General features: G+C 35.3%; 2 protein-coding genes across 3 annotated transcripts; one reads left to right on the top strand and one right to left on the bottom strand.

The window, feature by feature from the left end:
* The first annotated feature begins 863 nt into the window (after positions 1-863).
* LOC141431180 (chromobox protein homolog 3-like) lies at positions 864-16,334 on the top strand. 2 transcript variants are annotated; one of them, XM_074092226.1, is made up of 7 exons: positions 864-954; positions 1,338-1,436; positions 1,515-1,638; positions 2,097-2,120; positions 3,856-4,002; positions 6,424-6,602; positions 7,939-16,334. In XM_074092226.1, the coding sequence occupies exons 2-6, from the start codon at positions 1,344-1,346 to the stop codon at positions 6,600-6,602; spliced, it is 567 nt and encodes a 188-aa protein (XP_073948327.1). In that variant the 5' UTR covers positions 864-954; positions 1,338-1,343; the 3' UTR covers positions 7,939-16,334. The 2 variants fall into 2 exon arrangements, with proteins under 2 accessions (XP_073948327.1, XP_073948328.1); XM_074092227.1 differs by lacking the exon at positions 2,097-2,120.
* On the bottom strand, positions 10,992-24,208 carry LOC141431178 (uncharacterized). The gene is made up of 2 exons (XM_074092224.1): positions 24,102-24,208; positions 10,992-19,987 (listed from the first exon to the last, which is right to left on the bottom strand). Exon 2 carries the CDS (start codon positions 19,976-19,978, stop codon positions 16,454-16,456), a length of 3,525 nt encoding a protein of 1,174 aa, XP_073948325.1. The 5' UTR covers positions 19,979-19,987; positions 24,102-24,208; the 3' UTR covers positions 10,992-16,453.
* Between the last annotated feature and the right edge of the window lie 448 nt (positions 24,209-24,656).

Genomic DNA, 24,656 nt, shown 5'->3' with positions numbered 1-24,656 from the left:
AGCATAGACAAACTGATCACCAGTAGAAATCTGAAGCGTACATCACTAAAGGGCTGGTTTGGTTATACCGGTTTTTAGAAAAATTGAGCACATCTCTTCGTGACAGTTATTTTTTTAAATCGTTGCATTGTTTTTTTATCTGTGGCTGTGACTCGGTGTTGCCAATTTAGCAACTTTGTCGCTAAAAATGACAACTATTGCTTAATTATTAGCGACCCAAAAAAATGTTGACAACTAAAATGGCCTAGCGACTTACCTCTAGTTAGTAGTAGCGACAGTTCTAGGACCAAAATGAATACATTATCCTGGATTGGATTATTATCTTGAGATCTGTTATTTTCATGTGTTTTTATGTAAAGTAATGAGATTTACAATACAATACATTTATTGTCAACTCGACACAGAATTATACAGTGCCAAGAGATCTATTTGGAAAGCGACAAACGCGCTAGAGCATCAAATTCAAACTATATCCCACTACATTCTACATACATCCTATTTTCTTTTTTTTCAGTATATTCGGAAATCTTCTCGTATCCCAACCTTTCAGACCGCCAGTGGCCTCTTGTGTCTCTCCCAGATAAAATCCTACAGGGCCCACATAAGATGTTGTTAGGTTAGCTAATTACATACGTAAGTACCTAATAAATAACTTAAGACAGAAGGACCCTTAAGTAGGGACTGAATAAATTAACCGACTTGGTATTACATGGATCGCACAAAGTTTTTACCGTAGGAGAACTGACTTGCGAGATTTGTTTTTTTTTTACAAGTTTTTTTTAAATTGTCGTTAATTTAAGCGACTTCTCATTTTGAGTTTAGCTACTAGAGTTTCTAGGAGTTGGCAACACTGCTGTGACTGTCATAAATCATCATAAAACGCGATCGAGACGCACGCACGTAACGCCGACAAGCGACGCCGGTTTTTTTTCATAGTGGTGGATTTTGATTGAAGTAAGAATTAAATTGATTAAACGTAACAATCATGCTTTTGCGATTTATTAATGAAATAGAATAATGTACTGCTTTATTAGCCTCTTGGCAATGTTGGGCGAAATTGTTAAATCCGCTTGGTTCCTATTCAAAATGGCGGGATATAGGATCGGATTGTTTGTTTCCTCTTCGGTCTAAATAATATTCATGTTTAGCTTATATGAACCTTAGTGAATTACAACTCTTAACACTGGTTTCGAGTTATGCAGTTTTTTTTAACTTTTTATTTGTTGATATTTTGATTATGTTGACTGGCATTGTTGTGAAGGTTATGCTTGACGTAGGTACCTAGGGACTCCTCATGCCTAGCAGACTAAACTGCAATTTAAATATTGCAATTTCAGTTTAAGATGTCCGAGAAGAAGAAGGAAGGTAGTGAAGCTGAACCTGAAGAAGAATTCTCGGTGGAAAAGGTTCTGGATAGAAGAGTTCGAAATGGAAAGGTAAGTATATTTTTTAAACCAATTACTTTGCATTGTTGTTTAGTTATTTCATTGTTTCTAATCCAAAATAATTTGCAGGTTGAATATTTCTTGAAGTGGAAAGGCTACAGCGATGCTGATAACACATGGGAACCCGAGGAAAATCTTGACTGTCCGGACCTTATTCAAGCTTTTGAAGAGGCCAGGAAAAAGAAAGAAGCAGGTATGTTATTGATATTTATGTTGGCTTCATGTAACATTTTTCTATCTTGATTAATTTAATTTTGCTCCAGCTCATCCAAAAAAAAAATTAATTGTCTTATAATTAGAATAACATTACTGATTGTGGTCTGGACATTATTATTAATTTCTCTTTGATGAGGCTAGGGTTGAAAATACTTAACCTTTCATACAAGGGTTCTAATAAAATCTGCAATCTAGTTTTGTATCTCAAAATAAAAAGATAGCATTGAAATTTGCACTGATCTATGCATATAAAAGATTCAAACCACATTTTTAACAACAGTAAATGAATAATGTGGAGACCTGTACATAAATCAGTATTTTTTTATGTCTTTAACTTATAATCTAATGCATGTCAAATAAGTACTTAACTTACTTTTAGTCTCATTCCATTCACTCACATACATGTCTTCAATGATTTTAAAACTCATTTTACAGCTGGACCTCCGGTGGGACAACTTGGTATGATATGTTTGAAATTAATTATGGAATGCAATTAACACAAATCACAAAATTATATAGCATGTGTAGTCTATTGGGCATACTGATGCATTAAAGGTCATGAATAAGATATTCCTTAGAGATATGTGTATACAATGAGACAAATGTGTGTATACTAATGCTATACCATACATTTACATATATTATCTGCTAATATACTAAAACATGAAATTTGACATATTATATTGGGTTGGGTGTATCATGAGGAAACCAAATAATTTTAACAGCTTATTCCTGAGGCCGTAGCAAAAACGCTATATCTAGGTTGAATTATGCGTTTCTAAAATTAATTTTGTTTGGGTATGCTTCTCATAATGTCGACTGTGCCCCTGCCCATAAAAAAACGCATATTTTGACCTGGGTTCATATAAAATTTTTTTGCTTCTTACCACCACGTGAATATGCTGTTAAAATTATACTAGTGTGTATTAACTAAATTTTATGTGTTTAATGATTCTATGCAATTATATATTTATGACCTTAATTGAACATCAGGGTTTAGGGGTAATTTAAGATGCTGGTAAGACACCGAAGTAAAGTTTAACTGATATTGCAGCCACTAACTAAAGTTTAACTGAGATTGCAGACAAAAATAAAAGATCTTTAAAAAATATGATATTGTACACTAAGGCTATTGAATCATCATTACATCCACAGTTGGAAATAGGCCTCCCCCATATTGAATCACATTGAATGTAGTATAAATCATTTTAGTTCCTCTTATCCATTTCAATACTCTTTTTGGTCAGTTTAGATGTGCACCAATGAGATTTCTGCATGTGTTTATTACTAATACTATGATCTGGCATCTTAATTATTTGTCATGTCATGACCAGCTGCCACTAAGGTATACAACAGTTTGTTTAAATTAAAATAATTCATGCAAGACAGAGGATGTAAATATGGTTTAACCAGCTGTTGCCTGCGACTGCCCACATAGAATTCGTTTATCGCTATCCCGCGAGAACCATGCCATTTTCCGAGATGAAAACTATCCTATGTCCTTCCCCAGGACTCAAACTATCTGCATAATCAATTTCATCTCAATTAATTCATCAGTTTAGACATGAAGAGGTAACAAACAGACTTACAAACTTTTGCATTATAGTATTATTGGAATTGTTCCAACACTTTCAAATTCATCTGATATTGAAAAATTATGAGTAATCTGCTGTCTTGCACTAGAAGTGTGTTTTAAATAATATACAAATTTATTTAGACAAATATTAATTGTATTGATTATTTTATTGAATTAATGCTTGATTATGGGAGGAAATGCAGGCAGGTTGTTTATTTATTTCATGTTACCTAAGTAGTAGCAACATAAACATGAAGATAAGTTTTAGAAAAAATACTTTCATTTTGAATTCTGTTTCTGGCTACTTTTCAATAACTATTTCAGTATTCTATTTATAGGTGACCAGAATTTATTTTTAGGATAAAGTTGGCCTGAACAGTGGCCAGTAATTGACACCTTAAACTCTAAATTTACTCTGTTTATAGGTGACTAGAATTCATTTTTAGTGTAAAGAGGCTAGTAATTAAAAAAAAATCAAAAAAACATAAATGCTTTATATTTCATTCCACACAATCAACTGGTAGTTGACAATTTACCCTATGTAATTAAAGTGAAAGACAACTTTAATACCTACAACTGATAATTTCATATTTGATTCATGGAAAAATATTGTTTCAGAGGGTAAAACCACCAAAATTGACAAAGATGTAAAGAAGCGCAAATCTTCTGCGGCAACCCCAGACCTCAAAGGCGCGAAGAAATCTAAAAGTGATGACAAAAAAGCTTCAGGGTTTGACCGTGGCTTAGAACCTGAGAAGATTATTGGTGAGTTTTTTTCTTGTGCTGTGTGAATTATTCTTTAATTAAACTAAATGTACATGGAAGCCATGGTGGCTGAGTGGTATGACCTATGGCCTCTCAAGCAGAGGATTGTGGGATCAAACCCTGGTGCGAGTTTTTCAAAATTAATGTGCGGAATTACATTTGAAATTTACCACAAGCTTTACGGTGAAGGAAAACATCGTGAGGAAACCTGCACCGCCCTGCGAAGCAATTCAATGGTGTGTGTGTGAAGTTCCCAATTCGCACTGGGCCCGCGTGGGAACTGCGGCCCAAGCCCTCTCATTCTGAGAGGTGGCCTGTGCCCAGCAGTGGGACGTATAGGTAGAGGCTGCTTTAACCTAATTGTATAAATGATGGCATGTCAAAAAATATTCATCTCCATCTATAAATTATTTTGAAGCAGGATTTTTTTGCCTTTGTGATGAGTTTTTGTGTGACAAAGTGAATAGAATTAAATAAGGGCACCACTTTCCTTGTAACTAACTGTCACATGCAACAATTTTGTGTCAAAATTTTACTGGAGTTCGACAAGCACTGTAAGTAAAGCAAATCTTGTATACCTAAAATTCAGTCCAACAAGAAACAAGGTAGGACGACATCCTCTTTTTAATATCATAAATAATGTGCTTAGGTACCGAGTTAAAAAATGTGGGATGAAACATCTATCTATCTATTTATTAATAATACCTCTAAACTGGCAATTCTTGTCTATATATATATATATACAAGGTTTTAATTAAATAACTGAAAACCTCAGACACCCCAAAAATATTTTTTTATTTTAAGTAGTTACATATATACATACAGTAATTCTAAGTCGGTAATTCTACCTACTTCATTTCTAACCCTACACTCATAACATGTATTTTTCAGTTGCGTTATGTTGTTTTTTGAAGAAAATCGCTCAATGAGGGCTATCGCGTATGAATTCGCCACTAGAGGCGCTAGTGTAGCGTGAGGTCTCCGAAATGTCAAATCTCATAGTTTTTGGGTGAGCTACGCGGGTTTATTTATAATTAGAATAATTTTGTGAATATATAGCAATATCTGAAATTAACTATGGCAAATATGCGTTCCAGGGCAATGAATGTCTGTGTTTTGAGACAGTTTTTTCTTTCGGAAACCTTTGTCCTCCCTTTTTTCCGAATAAAACGGGGAATATGCAACACTGTGGCATGCTCGATATTTTTATGGTACGGTTTTAAGGTGTATATGACTTTAATCTTTCTAAACTTTGTTTTCACACCCATTAAAACAGACTTTAAAAGCAATACTTAAAATAAAAACCTCACGCAACAGTGCGCCATCTAGTGAGACAAAAATCGATAGCACTCATTGACAGCAAATGGTCAGTAAAAATGATCGAAATAGTATGCAACCTCTATAAAATATTTAATGGGCGCCTTTTGCAGTCGTAACTTTTAGACGGCACAATAAAAAAGGTATTTAAAAACACAAACACAACCTGATTTAAATAGTGTAATCAAATCTACTCTCGATTCTGAGCAAACTGCTTTCTGGCTTTCAGTTATTCAATTAACACCTTGTATAAAATTTGAATCTCGGAAATGGCTCCAACGATTTCAATGAAATTTGGTATTTAGAGGTTTTCGGTTTCGGTAATAATTAAATAAAATTATTTTATCTATTTATTAAGGAACACCAACAGATAATACATCATACATCATACAAAAAATAAATATCGAGTAGAAGACATTCCAGGTAGATGTTTATTTAATTATAGGTAACCACAACTAACTTCTGTGTCATCGAACATGCAAAGAAGAAAAAAAAATACATAACATTTAAATAAAAAGTTTAAAAATGGTGAAATGATATTCTAACCATTAATTAATTTGTTAGTAAATCATGTTTCACTAGAGCTTAAGCTATAATTTTTCTTTTAATTCTAACCCAAAAAGATAACCTGTATCAAACCATTCATATATCAAATTGGTTTAATAATATCATAAACTAGCTTTAACCCGCAGCTTCGCCCGCATTAGAAATAGCTTAATGTCTCAAGTATATTGCCAGTGCAATTTTTGAAAGATACAATGACAACAGTTTACTTACACGATTGTGTTACCATGGCAACGCAATAAATAAAGGTCTTAGAGTTTGGTTTAAAAAAAGGTTACGGCAACAATTTGAAAGGACAACGTTCGCTTGCACAACGTCATCTATTGATTGCAAACGAAGTTAACACGTCATCTTGAGAGCCGAGGTACCGTGAGTAACCGTTCTTGGACAGTGCCCTCTATTCTTGCTAAAAAAAAACATTATCCCACGGGATCACATTACCGGGATATCAAGTATCTATGTCTCAATGCATGCCATGTTTAATGTAAACTTTTGCATTTAAAATATTTATATTAATAAGATAACTACTCTTTTTTCCAGGTGCTACAGACAGCAGTGGAGAACTGATGTTCCTGATGAAATGGCAGGGCACTGATGAGGCAGACTTGGTCCCGGCGAAACAGGCAAATGTGAGGTGCCCGCAGGTTGTTATCCAGTTCTATGAAGAAAGGCTCACATGGCACACACCTGCTCCAGATGATGCAAACAATGATGACTAGGTAATTATAACCTAATCTATTATAACGGCAAGACTATGTCCATAGCTAAACTTAGATTTTTTGATCCATGGAATTCAAACTTGGTATTACAAGGCAAAACAACATTTCTTAACAACCAGGAAAAAATACTCATACAAGAAATAATGTTCATGATAAAGCATGCCAATGCGTCTGGTTAGATATGGCATTGTACATTTTTACTATAAGACCATTTTAAAAACTCAAGTTTTTCTTAAGAATGTTCAGATCATAAAACCTGGAGTTAATGAGCTGAATGAGGGAATGATGTGTATGTGTGTATTTGTGCATCACAAAATGATTAAATACAGGTTGATTTAATAAATTATAAGTAATACTCGTGTTACTCCCACGCTATGCTTACGCTAACTGACGCGGTATGCACGGAGCGGGTGGACGTCTATTGAGAAAATAGTATGATCGGCGCTAACAGAATTTTACCTGTACCCGCACGCGTGCGGCCGCGCCAGCTCGTATAGGTCCTAAGAAGTATATGTACATGTTACAAAATATTAGAAGGCCCCTGTATACCTATAAGAATGGATATTCACACACTTCACGCAGTAACAAGTGACAGTAATAATAATAAAGCCTCATTTTACTTCCCTGATAACAACCATCGATTTCTATGTCTGTACATAGAAGTCAATGGACTGCAATATGTTTCCTACATCAAAACGGCGCACAAAATTGGTTCACAGCGCAGTTTTGTGAACCTCGTCGGGTGACAAGCAAAAGTCACTAACTCTAACTGCGGAAAAAAGATTGGTGGAATATTAACCTTACGATGCTATGCATAAGTTTGATTATTCCTCTTGACTTTAGGTGGTAATTGGTGGCTTTTGCTTGTCACCCGACGGTTTCACTATGGTTTGTTGTCGTCCGTGACAGGGGTTGTGTCAAAGTAATATTGATGATTGATGCGCCAGCCAGTCTAGTGCCGTAAGGTACATAGATGTCGATGATAACAACAACACTAATTGATACAATAATCATTTTACAATAATTTCATAATAATGTCACGCAATTCTCAAGATCGAAAATAATAGACACTGCCACTTATTTTACAAAGATCTTTATTCGCTACACAGCGAGGACCAAGACTATAGCCAAATGTTTACAATTAATTTGACCGTTATGGATAGGTTTTCAGATTTGGAAATCATGGAAAAAATAAATAGTTTAAAATCAGATGAAAGCTCAGGTCCTGACGGAATTCCAAATGAAACAAGTGACAATACTTTCCTTCAATTCGTCATATGTGCCAACTCTTTTGAATCAACCTGTACTACAGTGGACATTAACTTTCTACTTGCAGATTTATGGAGAAACTCATTGCTGAAGTGAAAATATTTCCTTTACTGTGGTAGGTGCCTGATGACTTAATGAGGGTTGTCTATCATTTGGTACAATCATCGTATGTCTAATTTCTGTTTTTCATTTATCATAGTTAAACCGAAATGAGGCCAAGTTTTTTATACCAAACAAGTAAAAAACAATTGATTACCCTTAAGAAAGGAGCTGTTTTAAATTTAAAATACATTGTATTCCATTTAATTGATCGACATTACTGCTGTCAATTATAAAATGCCTGACTTGGTTCCGATTTTTGTGAAATGTTTTAATTTGTTTTTGTCAACAAGGTGCTCAAATATATTAAATAAAACAAATAAAGTCTATAAAAAATTATAGAATTTATTTTACAATATTATGTAAGTTATATTTGAGCAACATGTTTACATATTGCATTTGCCAGTTAAGTACCTACGGAGTATAATGACAAGGAGAATCATCTCATACGGGGGACCAGTTGCAAAAATATTTAGCTCTAGGTGGTAATAGTTCCAAATTCCTCTGGCGTGGTGCTAGCGTAGTAGAGCAAATGAAATGAATGTAGCAGTTTTATATTTTGTACTAGCTTTTGCCCACGACTTTGTAAGAACTGCAGTTTTCCAGAAAATAAACTATTCTATGTCCTTCCTAGGGTTGAGACCATATTCATCATTCATCAAATTTCATTTAGATAGGTTTAAGCGTGAAGAGGCAACAGATATATAGATAGAATAACTTTCGCAATATCTATCTATATAAGTAAAAATGAATCGCCGATATCTATGTACAGTCAACAACATTACAAGTCCAGAATAAATAATAGGATTTTTTTATCCCGAGGGATGACAAAAAGTTCATTTTGTATTCTAACCGTTGACCGACTGGTCTACAAGTATAAATGCACATTGCACAAACGTTCTTTAAATAATGTGTTAAAAAGGGATTTAAATTAAAAAGTGTTTACTTTGATCTTAAAGGTCTCGAAATTGAAGTCTGTTTACATTTATATCTGCTTAGTAGGTACATTTTTATTCACTGTCATTCCACTTTACGATACCAAGATGGATACCAATATTACGAGTAAATATTTAAACTAAATAACTGATTTTTACTACCACTACTGGAGTACTAACTCTGCTTGCTTGCATTCTGGCTTGCACATTTAGGAATTGGGAGTATGCTTGTTTGATCTGTTGTTTGCATGCTTGCTTGCCTGCATGCTTAAATGCAGCCTTGAATGCATGCCTGCTTGCATTATTTCTTGCACAGTTGGTAGTATGCTTGCTTGATCTGTTGTTTGCATTCTTGCTTGCATTCTGGCTTGGATTCTGGCATGCATGCTTGTCTGTGTCTGTATGCTTGCTAGCATACTTGAATGAATGCTTACTTGGACTATTTTTTGCAAAATTACATGCTCGTTTGCCTAGCTTGCTTAGCTTGCTTAGATGCTTGCTTGCATGCTTTCTTGCATGCATGCTTGCTTGCTTGCATGCTTGCTTCTTTGAAATGTTTATGGTTCACGCGAGCGAAGCCGCGGGTAAAAACTAGTTTATAATATTAGTAAGGTTTTGTCATTGAATATTTTGTGTTGTTTTAAGTATACAGCGGAGATGTATCCATGTTAATCTTACAGAATGATGTAACTTTAGATCAAAAACCTGTAGATCATTTTTGGCGTTTCCTTCACCACTCGCTACTGTAGCGCCGCATATTTTTGAATATACAGAGATGGTTCTCCTTGCCTCTACACTCCATACACTTAAGCGTTAATATCTGTCATCTTGTATGACAATTCAAACATTTTCATTGCACAATGTGTCGCAGACTAAAGATCTTGAGAGTGTATACATTTTATTTTAAGTAACTGTCAAATATTTTGTCATTGACGTACACACATTGTTTTAAAGATAAATAGTCCATGAACTTTCTCTACCTTGTAACTGGCCACATTTATTGCTTCAGAATCATCTTTATCTTAAGTATGATAGAGTGTTGATATGTTTGTGAGAAAGTACATGGACGAAATGCAATATTAATGGCAGTCCAGTTCTGAAATCTAAATGGGTATAAACTAATTTGCTGCGCAACAAAAGTTTACTTGGCTTGTTGACCTGGCCTGTAATGTTATTTTTGTTTGAGGAATTCTGACTGGGTATTGATTATTATCAAGCCTGGTCTCTGAGCGAGCTGCCGCGCGCGAAGCAAGCACATGAGGCATAATATTGTTTGATACATGGCTCAAAGTTGCACCGGAAATGCCTGCTGCGCGAGCCGGCTCGCTAAGGCTCCGTTTCCACCAGAGATGTGCGAGGATGTGTTGCGAGGAATATGTTTTTCATGAACCAATAGAAACGCTTCATTTACCTAGCCTCGCTCCACTCAGCTGTTTTAGCCGGAGATGTGCTGTGTGGGGATGGGTGAATGAAGCATTTCTAGTGGTTCATGAAAAACACATTTCTCACAACACATCCTTGCACATCTCAGGTGGAAACAGTCTAATTGGAGACTCAGCTTCAGGAAAACAAATAATGTGATTAGCTGTCCAAACAAATTCCATTATTATGTTTTAAGGCCTCAAAAGGGTCGTTAAAGCATGCAAGCAAGCAATCGTGTCTATGGGCGGCGGCTTCCCATCAGGTGACCCGCATGCTAATTTTCCCCTTACATATAAAAAAGTTACGTTGCATTTGGAATGCAGTTAGTGTGCACTATTCCTTGTTCACAAGGTTAGTAAAATGTTATTTTTGTTACCTGAAATTTGTATGTGTGAAGCGTGTGTTATTTATTAATAATAACTTATTATTTTTAAACAGGTTCGGCTTTTTCCTTTCTTTCATGATATGTTTGAAATTAATTGAAGAGACGAAACACGTGCTTAGCATATACAAAACTAACATTGCTCATTCACTGATTGATTAAATTCAACCTTGTAAAAAGGGGAAACCTAAGAATAGAGTAACCACAGAATAAGTTCACTAAACTTTGCAACTGCTGTAACTGGCTGGTATAAATCGAAATGGATTCGTGGAAGTTATTTGGTTGTTTTTTTTTTTTATATTTGTCGACTTAATCGTTTAAAGTTGTGATGCGGATATAGAATAAGAAAAAAAAACGAAAGCAAAAATTGAAAGTTATCATAAACACATACCTCCTTATCCATAAACGCTTGTTATACTTGTGTTAGTCATCATTGTCATTTGCTAGACGTCATCAAAGTACTGTTAAATAGATCGATACACAAAAACTGAATGCCTGGTATTGGCTGGGTGCGAAGTACTAGGTGGGGGTAATGAAATCTATCGCAGCGCTCATAGTGCCCAAAAGTAGAAATAATGTTGGCTCTGTCATCTGTCATACTCATATAGATCTGTCATTAAGAGCGCGCAAACATTTTGTCCCAACTCGTCACTGGCGCGATCTCCTTCCCGCGGCCCGTGTTTCGCCCGCACACTACAAAGGTTTGCTGTGTGCGTACGATGCGAGCGTTGCCGAAACATTAAACACATCTTGATCGTTGTACATTTTTCGTCGTAGTAAAATTAAGAAAAAAAATTGTTGCGATATAAATATTTTTATTCCTTAACATAATAATTTATTTTATTACTTACAAGCTTTTTACTTATCTTGCCCTGTTAGTACGTTAGTTATTAGTAGGTATGGATAAAATTTTGGAAGCTAAACTTGACTAAATATGCGTTTTCAGATTAAGTTAAAATTTTACATACGTGTGTAAATCAAATGACAATGCAGTATATTATTATGATTTATGAAGCCTGATCTGATGATGGAGCTGGAAGGTGGCCGTAGGAACTCTGTAATAAATCTATATAACCACATCGACTTTGGGCTCGTTTGATTCGTCTTGACAAGTACTTTGGCCCTAGATGGCAACAACGTATAAAAATTACAGTCAGTAAAAAAAGCTGGCAATAAAAATTTAATTTTTCAGTGCGCGCAAAATATTTAGTTTCAATGTTTCTTACGCATATGATGGTATACTGTGTGAGGGCACGTAATAATTAGTAAATAAATGAATATTTCATCATCATTGCTCATAATTATTTTCATCTAATATCTTTAAACGAGCAATTCCGAAATCCCCGATATATATATATATATATATATATATATATATTTCGGCGATAATGTGTACGTGTATATAAAATATTGTATGAAATTTTACATAATTAGGCCTTAAAACACTCGTGTGATGCTATAACGATATTCACTTCGCTGGTATCGTTAACCCACACTATGGTTTCAAGACCCCTCTTTATGTAACAATTGCATAAAATACTATTAGTAGATTGTACACTACGGGGATAAAGCACTTTATTATGTCACGGGTACGGTATTGAATCCTGAGCGTAACGAAGGACTCCAGATTTAACTCCCGAGCGCAGCGAGGGTGTCGTGCGTTAACTCCCGAGCGAAGCGAGGGTTTTAAGATGGAGTCCTTAGATCAGATGGAGTCGACTTCTCTGGGAGTAGATTATTAACAATGCGTAAGGCGTCTAATTTAATGGACTACGGAGTCCAATGACATTTTAGTAACAGGAATTTCATTAGCTATCGTACATGTTCGGAGACAGTCTATCAAAACTGAGTAGTATCCTGGAATGTTTAATAAACATTAATCTTCATTTTATATGATTTCACTTGGTACGTACCTAATAAAATACTGTGCAAATTAGACAAAAGTATTATTACTGAATAAAATTGTGGCAAAATCTAATTTTTTTAAAGTTGAAAATGCGTCATACATTTTACATATTGGGACTTATAGAAATCTCATGATTAGGTATATTCGACATTTCAGCCTGTTCTATTTTCCGTCTGAAAATAAATGCAATCTTAAAATCAAGAAAGTAATGTTATCATAAATCCGAATTGGATTAAATTTAACACAAAAACGTATTTATTATTGATCCTGAATGTACAGTAATGGGAATTAGTATTGATAAATAACCTTTTAATGGTAGTATAGTACCTGATAAAAAAATGTTATCTTAAAACCAAAAACAGTAATTTTACAGTAACTTTAATTCCGATTTGGAGTGAATTTAACAAAAAAATATATTTATGGAACTAGATTTCTATCTTGGATTTACAGTAATGGTAATTAATAATGATGAATAACCTTTTCTAAGCAGCTCATACTGTGTTAACAGTACTGTGTTTTTTCATCCCAAATGATTTTCGTTTATTGCCCATATCTAAGAATATAAGACTTTTACTTGTACAACAAGATTTTATTTACTTTTATATCATACTCACTATCATACTAACAAACATACTAACAGGGCAAGTTAAATAAAAGCTTTAATAACTTTAAGTTACATTTTATATTTTTAATACAGTATTTTTTGCTGACTGTACCCTTTGTCCCTGGTTACCACCTAGGACTCGTCAAGACAAATCTAATGAGCCCAAACTCGATGGGGTTATGTCGTTTTATTACAGAGTTCTTGTGGTTACCTTCCAGCTCCATCATCAGATCAGCTTCATGTCATAATAATAATATTACATTGTCATTTTATTCACACATGCACGCAAAGTTTCATCTCAATCAAAAATCGGGAAGTGGGTCAAATTTAGTTAATACTTACACACTACATACTAACATACATACTAATATGGCAAGTTAAATAAATGCTTGTGAAATGTAAAATGCATCTACCCGTATTAGTTTGAGTGAAAATTGCGAAAATTTAAAACATTTAATTTTAACATGTAAAATTACTTATCAAGTATCAAGCAATTGCGGACACGCTATAACTATCGGGTGTTTGCAGTAAAGGTTGATAACCTTGCGGAGAGCGCAGAGCGATACGTCCGTTCCTTGGGAGAGCCCGGCGCTTTCTGAGTCGTAACTAATAACGCGCGCGGTTATATAATCGATTTAGGACCCAAGTTTAGAAAATTGTCAAACTTAAATGAGCTATTATTAAGCGCTGAAAAAAATATTACAGACTAAACATTTCCTGTAGATTTATAATAAAATTGTTTTATTGGCAAATACATCACAACAAATGAGATAAAAAATGATGAAGTAGACCGATTTAGACTTTTTGAAGAATGGTATTTGAATAATAATAACTAATATTTTGATACATATGATGACCCTATGTCTTAAAAGACTATATTTCCTATTATAAAATACTAAAGTTACACTGTTTGTGGTGGGTTATAATGGAAATATTTCACATGAAAGACAGCTCTGACGCGTATTTTTGTAAAACCTCACTAACAAAATGATTTGGCAAAAAAAAATCGCTGACGGAAATAAATGGAAATTACCGCTATACATCAGAGTAAGAGTTTATCTATATGTTACATTAGTTTTTCCTTAAAAAACGTAAGCATTTAGACATTAATAAGGCATTTGAAAAACCTCAAAATCGCTGAATGGGCAATTTTTCGTTTGCACGCTCTTAACAAAGAAATTTGTTTAGATAACTACCTAATTTTAGTAATAGATGTTTGTCTTATAGTGCGAGCTTGAATGATTGTGTTTAATTCTTAATTACTCTACATCCCGGACATGTCCAGCAGATACCAACAATTTTCCTTTTGGAACGGTTTGTGGTTGAAATTTGGTATTGAGTGCACTCACAAAACCGGTATTCAAAATGATACTCATTTTTATCTGAAATCGATATTTAATTTATTACTTTTTTGAACATGAAACTAACGTGAGACTCACTCATATTAAATGATATTGTAACAGATAACTCACGTCTAAAACCGAGTTTAGCTCGACATGTTTCGGGTTATTTCGTAGCCCTTCTCCTCGCGTGCTCTCTCTTTGCATGCTCCTGAGAAGAAGGGCTACGAAATAGCCCGAAACATGTCGAGCTAAACTCGGTTTTAGACGTGAGTTATCCGTAACAATATCATTTAATATAATTTATTACTAGCGATAGAAGAACAATAAAATTATATATGTTCACTATCGAAGAAACCATTAGAGTAGATTTATCCTTTTGTTTTACAGTAAAAGTACAACTAAACATGAAGTAAACAAGCCCTGACATAACCAAAATAAAACACATTTTGAATAAATTTTACTTACCTCATTCAATTTAATGAACAAAAATGAATTCACAATCTTTTGTTCACCCAAACCACGGTATCACAGTAATTTTGTATAATAAATTAATACGTGACAGGTTTGATTTTTGTCACAAGTCGCGATTAAATTTAAAAACGTCGAGCCTCAGAGCCAGCAAAGTTCCGGACGATAGGTGGCGCTGGTGTCCTGCACAGAGACATAAAGATAATGCCACGAGAGTTGGAAGTGAATGACAAAGCTACAAAAAGAACTGATTGCACAAAACGAGAATGAATGAAATGAATATGAGTAAATGTCTAAATCCTGCTGTCATTACACGACATGTTGTAGCTGTGTGTGTAATCATTCACTTTAACTATTGTAGCACTACCTATACTACTATGAGGACCAGTACTAAGGGCCTACTACGAAATTCGAAAATCGAAGTTCGTATCGTACCGTCCCTCGTATTAAATAATATTAGCGTCAGCGGGATGGCAGGATACGAACTTCGATTTCCGAATTTCCACCAAAGATAATGCTAAGAACTGTGTTTAGTTTAGAATTCGAATGGTCTTACGGCCAGATTTTCTCCAACATGCAAAAAAAATATTTACTAATATTATGGCCAAACAATTAGATATAAATTTAAATTAAAAAAGAACAGTTTCATCAAGCGTAGATAAGTTTTGTGGTGTAAAATTGTGTTATAACTAAGTTTTAATTAAACATTTAAATAAAACGTTGGCCGACTTAAAACCTCTTTTTTAGTCTGAAATGACGTACCTACTAGTTTGCAAATTTTAAAACTAATCATAACTCCCTTGAAAGGAAAAATTATTCGTAAATCCATAACTTCCGTAGGAACAATTTAGGCCATTATATGTATTCAGGCATTGAATAACATCATTGACACAATGAGCAAGTGTGATGAAATTAAAATATTATTTTATTTGTTTAAAAACACTTACTCACTGTGTACCTACCTATAACACTCACATGTGATGTGTGTATCCATTTTCAATCCATTTCCATATTCAATCCATTCGTGCCAGCTCTAGTATAACAATCTATAACAGGTGTGAACTTCTTTATGAATAAGGGGGATAGTCGTTTGATGAGTAGAATACAGATTATTAAGCGACAATTCAAATAAAAATTCAATGAAGCTCAGGTCATAATTTTGATCTCTTGGCTATTTACTTCTGCTAATTCATTCGTTCTTTTAAACTGTATTCTCGAACTTCTAGATGTAATCATACTGTTCATACAACTATGGACATGGACATTAGGTTAAGTGGTCGGGCAATAAAACGATTTATGCCGAACTTTTGTTTTTATTTTGTCCTTTTTAAAAAAAAATAGACTGCATTTGGTGTAGGTACAATATAATATTTAGGTACTACTTTAATTAATTCCAAAAACATTACTATCAAATCCTGCAACGTTAGATTCTGAAGCCATGCACATGTTTATTTTTGTTGTAACAATGCATTTTTACTTCTAAAGAGGGGTGAGACAAGATAACTTTGTACAATTTCATTATATCTTCCGTATCTTCCTCACAGTGGCTAGGCAATAATAATATAGTCACCAAATAAGTCTGTGTTATATCTTCTTTAAGAATATGCCTTAGAACTTCCATTTCAAATGACTTGCTATTTACTCGATCTAGAATGGTTTTCAATGCTTTTGAGAAATGTTCATATATGCAAGGGAAGAATGTCTCTATGTCTTTTTTCAACAGTTCGACACAACAATTGCTGAATTTGGGGGCCGCTTGTACGCACAGTGCGTCCCACAGCTTATTGTCATCGCCTTCGAATTGTTCACAATCAGCAGTCACTTTACTTTCCTTTAAAATGTTAGCAAACGTAACTGTCAATCTCCACTCTCGTAAAATTTGATAATGTTCCGTTCCTGAGAGATACTCCTCCAGTTTTCTTTGAATAATAGCAAAAAAGGCGACATGTACTTGCATATTTTTTACAAAAACATGACGTAAATTAACACATAAGCGAGAAAGTATTTCTTTAAAATTTTTTGTAGCAATACAATCTTTTTTGTTTTTACCCCACAGTTTAAAAGTATGTTCCAGAACGGGAAGCAGTACCGCTTCATATCTCTGCATTTGCGTATCCTCGATTTCAGTAAATAATATGAATGACACCATTAGTGGAACTACGTCCTCAGGAATGAACACATCTGTCGCTTCTTTTGTGTAAACAGCAGTTATGTAGTCATTTAATATATTTTCTACAAAGCGGGGTTCTAAATCAGTAATAAGGTCATTCATGTGACATATTAAATAGTTAAGCGAGTGCTCAACTTTTTGTTTATTACTGTCGATATCAATCGCAGAAAGGAGAGATTTTAAAAACGTGTAGCTCTTCATCAGATAAACAGGCCTTACTTGAAGCGGTACGTTTTCGATCTTGGACAGTAATTCATATAGTGCTTTATCTTCATTAAAAGTTAATGTATCAATGAAAATGTTCAACAAGCTCCAAATTTTCTCTATCTTGTCTGCATCTTTTTCTTTGCACAGAAGTTTGTAAGTAAGTTTGAACATAACAGTACGAATCGATACATTTTTAGTGGTCTTCCATTGGTTACAGAGCGTTGGTATGAGGTCTTTACTTTCCATTTTACTGAATGCCAACCGAATGCCGTGTTTTTGCAGCGAGACAGGAGCGTCCAGCATTCTCAGAACGAATGCACGGCATCTTTCAGCACACAAGTTATAGAAAATCGCGTTGAGGGACCCAAGGGCGAACTGCAGGTAATCTCCTTTAGCATATAGTAGGATCATATTCGGGTTGGGTTGAGGACGAACGAAATGCATATTCTTTGCGATGTATCTCCGCAAACTAATTACATTTTCATCATCTTTATCCCAACATATTTTTGCGTCTACAGGTTTATAATGGTCTATAATTTTGACCATTTCACACTGCGGTAATAAAAAGCACAAACCGCGCGTCAAGGCTTTATGCCCAAGCGGCGCTTCCTCAAGCCTTCCTCTGTAAGCTTGCGCCCATTCAGAGGCAAGTGATTGTGGCCAGTATGTTTTAAGCTTCCAGAGCAGTTGTTTCAAGGAAACGGTGTCATTGCAACGCATTGCTGACACTTCTTTATCATTTCTTAGGAGTAGACTAGGGTCATGTTTTAGGGCGTTAATGCATGTTTTTTCTGAGGGGCACAAGACTATTGATTCTTCAAACATACATTTTCTCCATGACTTATTGACGTTATATATCCAGGTTAATCCATTTTTCTTTACCTTGATAAGGTCTGAAATTTTATTCCAGACGCAGATATAATCTGCAAGATTCTTGTTCCAGTTCTTTAATAATTTAAATATGAAATTGATTAAAATAATGTTGGAATCAAACATGGAAAGATCTGCAAAATTAGCATTTTGAATTCTTTTCATTAAGTGGTTATATAAGTAGTCGAACAATTTTGATTTATCCTCTGAATTTAACTGTCGTTGGTATTTTTTCAAGATATTAAAATCTGATTTTTTCATTATTACTTCAGGCACTGATTCATCATTTATGACTTTATGGATAATTACTACCTGTACGCAGGTCGGATTATTTCCATCAAAGGCAAAGCAATCTGAACACTTGTCTTTGAAAAGACAGGTATTGGCTAAAATTTTATTGAAAATATTCCAACTATTCGTGTTATATTTAAGTGCGTTGGTGCGCGTGCATAATTCGGACATAAATTCGAGTTTCTGGCCACATTCATCCCCGTCATGATGGTCATGGTAGTATTGAAGTAATTCTTCTATGTGCTGCGTGTCTCGACTAACGATATGAATTAGGCAATCGAGCATTGCTTTCCTATTATTAGCACCCTTTGTAGTTTCTTTAAGCTCTCTTATTGCATCATTAAATGTTACGAATTTGTACCAGTAATAGGACTCCGTAAAATCATATGCGCTGTTAGTTACGATTCGATACAAATTTGCCTTCGCAAGATTATTAAAATCGTCTTTAGTGTTATCGAAATTTTTCCGAATAAATACTTCTGTCACGAATTTCACACGTTGCACTAGTGGCATTCTCCGAATAAAATGTTGGACGTTATCGTAATTTAACCAACGGTTATCACTGCAGTTTTCGTTTCTGGCTTTTTTTAACAATAAATCTCCAATATCACTAGGGGGCAAGAATTTTACGAATGTTGGAATATCAATATTTGTAATGTATTTATCAAAATTTTGATAAATACGTTCTGGGCAGACTTTCATTATAAAACGTGTATATTTAGAATTGAAAATAGGTAAAACATCGTTACTCTCAACCAAATCCAAGAAGAAATTCGTGTGTGTATTCAGTAGAAAAATTGTTGCTTGAAATTTTTGCCTTCGGACATACCCAGTGGGATTATCAATATTAATGTAAAGTTTTAAAACATTGTGATTTTTTTCGCATAGACGTTTGAGTAGGGTTACTGAGATGCTGTGTGAGTATTTTTCAACTTTGGCCTCAATAAAAGCTGGAGAGCACTGAGGTAACCATTTCAAAGCAGTATTTAAGTTCAGGTTTTCATAGTAATTGAAGAAGCGTTCAACTCTGGCATCGTCTCGTAAGTTGAGGCGGATATGCAGAATCAACTTGTTCGCCGCTTTAGTCATCATTAGCGGGAAGAGTTGCGAGTGTAGATGTTCTGGGTTAATGATGTGAGCGTACTTGTCATCAGTAATCAGCCATGGGCACTGTTTGATCGCGCGTGACACATACAGCATATCATTGCCCTTCAGTACTCCCAAAATATACTCTACGTTCTTGTTCTTGCTCGCCACATCGACTTTAAACAGGTTGTGAACATCATCCACGTTTTGGTCTATGTCTGTTAAAAGATCACGTGGCTGCTGACTGGTAATCTCCTTAAATAATGTGTTATAGTTACGATGTTTCTGTCCCAACGTGTCGCCCTCGAACTTTAGTTGGTCCATTTTTTTTATCTGGAAGGAAGAAATAATCTCAAATGTATCCAGTTATAGGTAATTATGTAAGAAGAGTGGGTCAAATTTTGTGCCGCTGATTGAGTATTCGCTGGGTGCGCGATGACAGCGCCAACTAGCAGTTACAATGAAGGCTATCGCGTATGAATTTGCCGCTAGAGGCGCTAGTGTAGCGAGAGGTCTCCAAAATGTCAAATGTCACTGTTTTTGGGTGAGCTACGGGGGTTTATTTATAATTAGAATGATTTTGTGAATATTGTGCAATACATGAAATTAATTATGGCAAAAATGCATTACGAGGCAATGAATGCCTGTGTTTTGAGACAGTTTTATCTTTCGTAAACCTTTGCCCTCCTTTTTCCGAAAAAACCTGGACTAGGAAACACTGGCGGCATGCTCGATATTTTTATGGTACGGTTTTAAGGTGTGAATAATATGATTTAAAGGTAAAATGTAAATTTTGTTTTCACGCCCCCGTAATAACACGCTGTCCACTATATACTTCTGGCAGGACCTTTGTCTACAGTGGCGCCAACTGGTGAGCGCGAAAACGGGTGCCCTCATTAAGTACCTACCTACTAACTTAGCAAAACATACGAATATTTTTTTAAATAACCAAGGTACGGTCAAGGCCTTTTAATTCATGAGCCTCGATGGAACCATTTCACAGTAAACGTCATAGTGACAGTTAATTTATTGTCGTATAATTTTGTTGTATTATTAAACCAATTATTCAATTAAATTTGTTGATATCCGTACCCCCTCTTCTAAACTTATAGTTAATTTGGCAATAGTAGATTGTTGCACCAAGCAGAAAGTTATTTATTATTGAACCGAGTGCCGATTTGGAGCCCGAGCGTCAGCGAGGGCTTTAAAAAGCACGAGGGCAATATAAATGACTTAATGCGAGGTGCATAATCTGCTTTTCTTTCAATTATTACAGGAATAGTAGACGAAAAAAAAAACTCATGCTAAACAATTAATAGGAAATAAAACTTCCTCTGAGGAAAGAAATGTCACTAGCACTCGATGATTCCTTTTTTGTAAGTTTAAGTACATTCACACTCAAAAAAATATCCACGGAAAATTCGCAAGGTTCCCGCCAATTTGTTTTTTTATTTAATTTCTTACTTTTTTTGGCAGAGTTAGTAGCCAGTCTCTTCTTCTTCTTCTTCTTCGTCGTTTCACTCTTGACAGAGTGGTCGTGGTCATCATTTTCTAGGTGCTGGTAGCAAGCTTAACAATACGCCTCCATTCCTCCCTGACAGCCGCCTTCCTTATGCTTGCGTGTAGTGGTCCCTCTATTGCTGCTTTGACCTGGTCTGTCCATCTCATAGGCGATCTACCTCGTGGCCTAGTGCCTTCGACTTTCCCCTGGATCACAAGTCGCTCCATAGCTGCGTCTTCTTTACGACATATATGTCCGAAAAAAGTAAGGATGCGAGACTGCACCATGGACGATAGACGCTGTTTAATGCCGAGTTCTTGGAGTATGGACTCATTGGTACGGAATTCAGTCCATGAAACTCCCAGCATTCTCCTCCAGCACCACATTTCTAGAGCGTCTATCTTCCTTCGCTCCACCTCACGCAGCGTCCACGTTTCTGCGGCGTAGAGAAATATGGGGAACACGAGCGCTCGAACAAGTCGGATTTTTGTTGACCTATAAATGTTGCGGCTCTTCCATATTTTCCTCAACCTGTCCATTGCAGACCTAGCAATCGCCATACGTCTAGCCAGTAGCCAGTGGCGTAGTAGCCAGTAGCGGTAGATATTTTTTTGATAATTTTTACCCGCGATCTGTCAAATTTCGGATGGGCGCCAGGTTGGCCAGCCAAACACACAGTTTTTTTTTAAATATACGGCTACTTACTGTTTTTGGTAGGATTGGTAACATAGATTTTTTTTCACTATGCAGGCTAATTTCATAGCAAAAATACTTGTGTTACCTCTTTGGTGGTGCAATTAAAAAAAAAACTAAAACAATGCAATAAAGGATTTTCATTCATTCTGCTCTAGAGCAGAAAAGTCCTGCTTTGAGCTGGGTACCTATTTATTGCGGTTATGATGAAATTAAAGAATAATTGGACGAAAAATCTTTTTTCAGTATTAATTTCAGCGCCATCTGTTAGCTTAGGGTACTCGAAGTCGCTGGAAAAAAGTTTGCACCTCTTCCTAAGTAATTTCATAACATTCAGGTGCAAAGCACTGCAAACTAAACTCAATCGAGTTTAGTGGCTACCCCTCCCCCCTTTTGGGGTTAAATTTTTATAGCTGGCCGGGGATTTTCTCGACAGATTAGTAAAGTTTGCAACAAAATCCGTTCAACCGTTCACACGTGATGCGCGGTCAAATAAGCGACAAACAGATACAGATAAAAATACGGAATCTTTTTCGGAATAATTTTATACCTTAGGCTGCTATTTATACTCTTAAACTACTAATAGTTCTCAAGCAAACATAGCCGTTATAGTTTTCCTTGAAATTTTGATATACTTACTACTATCCTGAATTTTTTCAAATTCTTCCACCCACCGGTTTAGATTTTAGAGGGGGGGGGACGCTCGATTTTCATGAAAATTTGCACTTTAAAGTTGAATATTTCGCAAACAAATCACTGAATCGAAAACCCCTAATGGTTTTCAAAGACACACTAGGGTTGGATGAGAAAAAAAATGACCCCCACTTTACGTCTATGGGAGGTACCCTAAAAAAATGTTTTAGAATTTTTTATTGTACCATTTTGTCGGCATAGTTAACATATATATCCGTGCAAAATTACAGCTTTCTAGCATTGATAGTCCCTGAGCAAAGCCGCGGACGGACAGACAGACAGACATGGCGAAACTATAAGGGTTCCGTTTTTGCCATTTTGGCTCCGGAACCCTAAAAACTGTTGGATCTTGTTCTGTTATCGATTCTAAGTATCCTCAGCCAACTTTTTTTCGGATATCTTCCATGTACAAACTTTCGACCCTCTTCAGCTTTATTATATGTGTATACATAAATATTGTAGAAAGACGATTTTACTGAAAGAAGATTTAGGGGCTGTTTCTCCATCCATTAACAGAATTTTTTTCTAACATAGCATCTTAAATAAACGGAAGACCATGAAATTTTACATCTACAATTTCAGAAAAATTAATACAGACCTGTTATTTACCATTTCTTTGACTTTGGTGTGCTTCTAAATACTGTTTTTACATTAAATCGTGTACCTACCTGTACAGTATTTAGTATGCAACCTTGCATCGGCGCATGTTGCGTTCTGACTTTTCTGTTCCGATTCAAGTTTTCAGTTATTTAATTAACACCCTGTATAATTACTCGAGTACGTTATTATTTTCAAAACTAGACGATAAGAGACAAAATGTTATTAACTCGTTAGCTGGTAGGTAGGTATAGGTACGCCTATGTATCCATAGCTCAGCCGGCAAACTCACAACACGACTAATAAGACTAAAGGAGGATGGGCAGATTTGTATGGACTCTGGCCTAGGAACTAATAACGACAAGCCATCTATCATTGGAAAAGTTTTTTCATACCTTAGAAATTTTTGTATGGCGGATAATCTCAAATCGCCTGTGTAAAAAAAGTTATGGCAAGATAAAAAAAACTTGCAACCAATGAGCTAATTTTTGTTCTTATATTGGTTTTAGTTCTTTACAACGGTTTTTAAACGCTTTATCTTATAAATATACATAGAAAAACAACCAAATATCAAACAAATAACAAATGACGAAGCGACCAGCGACGATATACAGAAACCGATAAGAAAACCAGAATAGGTATTAGCAAAAACGGAAAAGTGCAAAACCAGACACAAAAAAAGCATATGAAAACGCATAAAAAACAAATTCATGACACAAAAACATCAACATACAGGAACTTAGTATCGAAAGAACCTACTTTTATGCAGCCATAACTTTTTTGGCACAAAATAAGCTATTCAGTGACATATCGCTTGTCCTTATTAGTCATTAGGCCAATTAGCCCACCCTCATCAAAATGTTTTTGTTATCTTTAATGTTACAAAAATAGTTGGTCCCTGGGCAAATATGAGCGATATTGTCGCGGTTGTTGCAGAGGAATGTTGCATTTTCCTAAACTTACCTCCTGAAGCACCAGCACGAATTCAATTTAATTAGCCTCTAAAGTATAACAAAACATAGTTCTACGGTAGAGCTCGTGCTACTCATGTAGAGCAAAGAGCTGCTTGTTTGTAATTGTATCCGGTATGTCAAATTAATAACGTGACGTAATCGCATTGATTCACGCTCGCTGTGTGGCCAGTGCAATAAAATAGGGGTAAAGTTCAATTCATGAAGCAAAGAAAGCAAGATAGATAAGTCCTACAATTTCACGTATCCGGTTCAAAATTAGAATAAAAAACCGGCCAAGAGGGTGTCGGACACGCCCAAAATAGGGTTCCGTAGCCATTACGAAAAAATTAAGTAATATTTTTCTGAGGATTTCGTATTTTAAACAAATCACTGAATCGAAAAATCGTCTAAGCATACCCCTAATGGTTTTAAAAGACCTATGGGAGGTACCCTAAAAAAAGTTTTAGAATTTTTTATTGTACCATTTTGTCGGCATAGTTAACATATATATCCGTGCCAAATTACAGCTTTCTGGCATTGATAGTCTCTGAGCAAAGCCGCTGAC

The sequence above is a fragment of the Choristoneura fumiferana genome, chromosome 9, assembly GCF_025370935.1.
Source record: "Choristoneura fumiferana chromosome 9, NRCan_CFum_1, whole genome shotgun sequence".
NCBI classification, from domain to species: Eukaryota; Metazoa; Arthropoda; class Insecta; order Lepidoptera; family Tortricidae; genus Choristoneura; species Choristoneura fumiferana.
The sequence above is the reverse complement of the archived record's forward strand: the minus strand, read 5'-3'. Positions and strand labels throughout refer to the sequence as shown.

What these genes read in the sequence shown, in the direction of transcription:
- LOC141431180 (XM_074092226.1), top strand. Translation starts at nt 1,344, where the DNA reads ATGTCCGAGAAGAAGAAGGAAGGTAGTGAAGCTGAACCTGAAGAAGAA. An exon ending in GAAGAGTTCGAAATGGAAAG is followed by an intron (nt 1,437 to 1,514) that starts GTAAGTATATTT and finishes AATAATTTGCAG; the next exon opens with GTTGAATATTTCTTGAAGTG. An exon ending in CAGGAAAAAGAAAGAAGCAG is followed by an intron (nt 1,639 to 2,096) that starts GTATGTTATTGA and finishes CTCATTTTACAG; the next exon opens with CTGGACCTCCGGTGGGACAA.
- LOC141431178 (XM_074092224.1), bottom strand. Translation starts at nt 19,978, where the DNA reads ATGGACCAACTAAAGTTCGAGGGCGACACGTTGGGACAGAAACATCGT.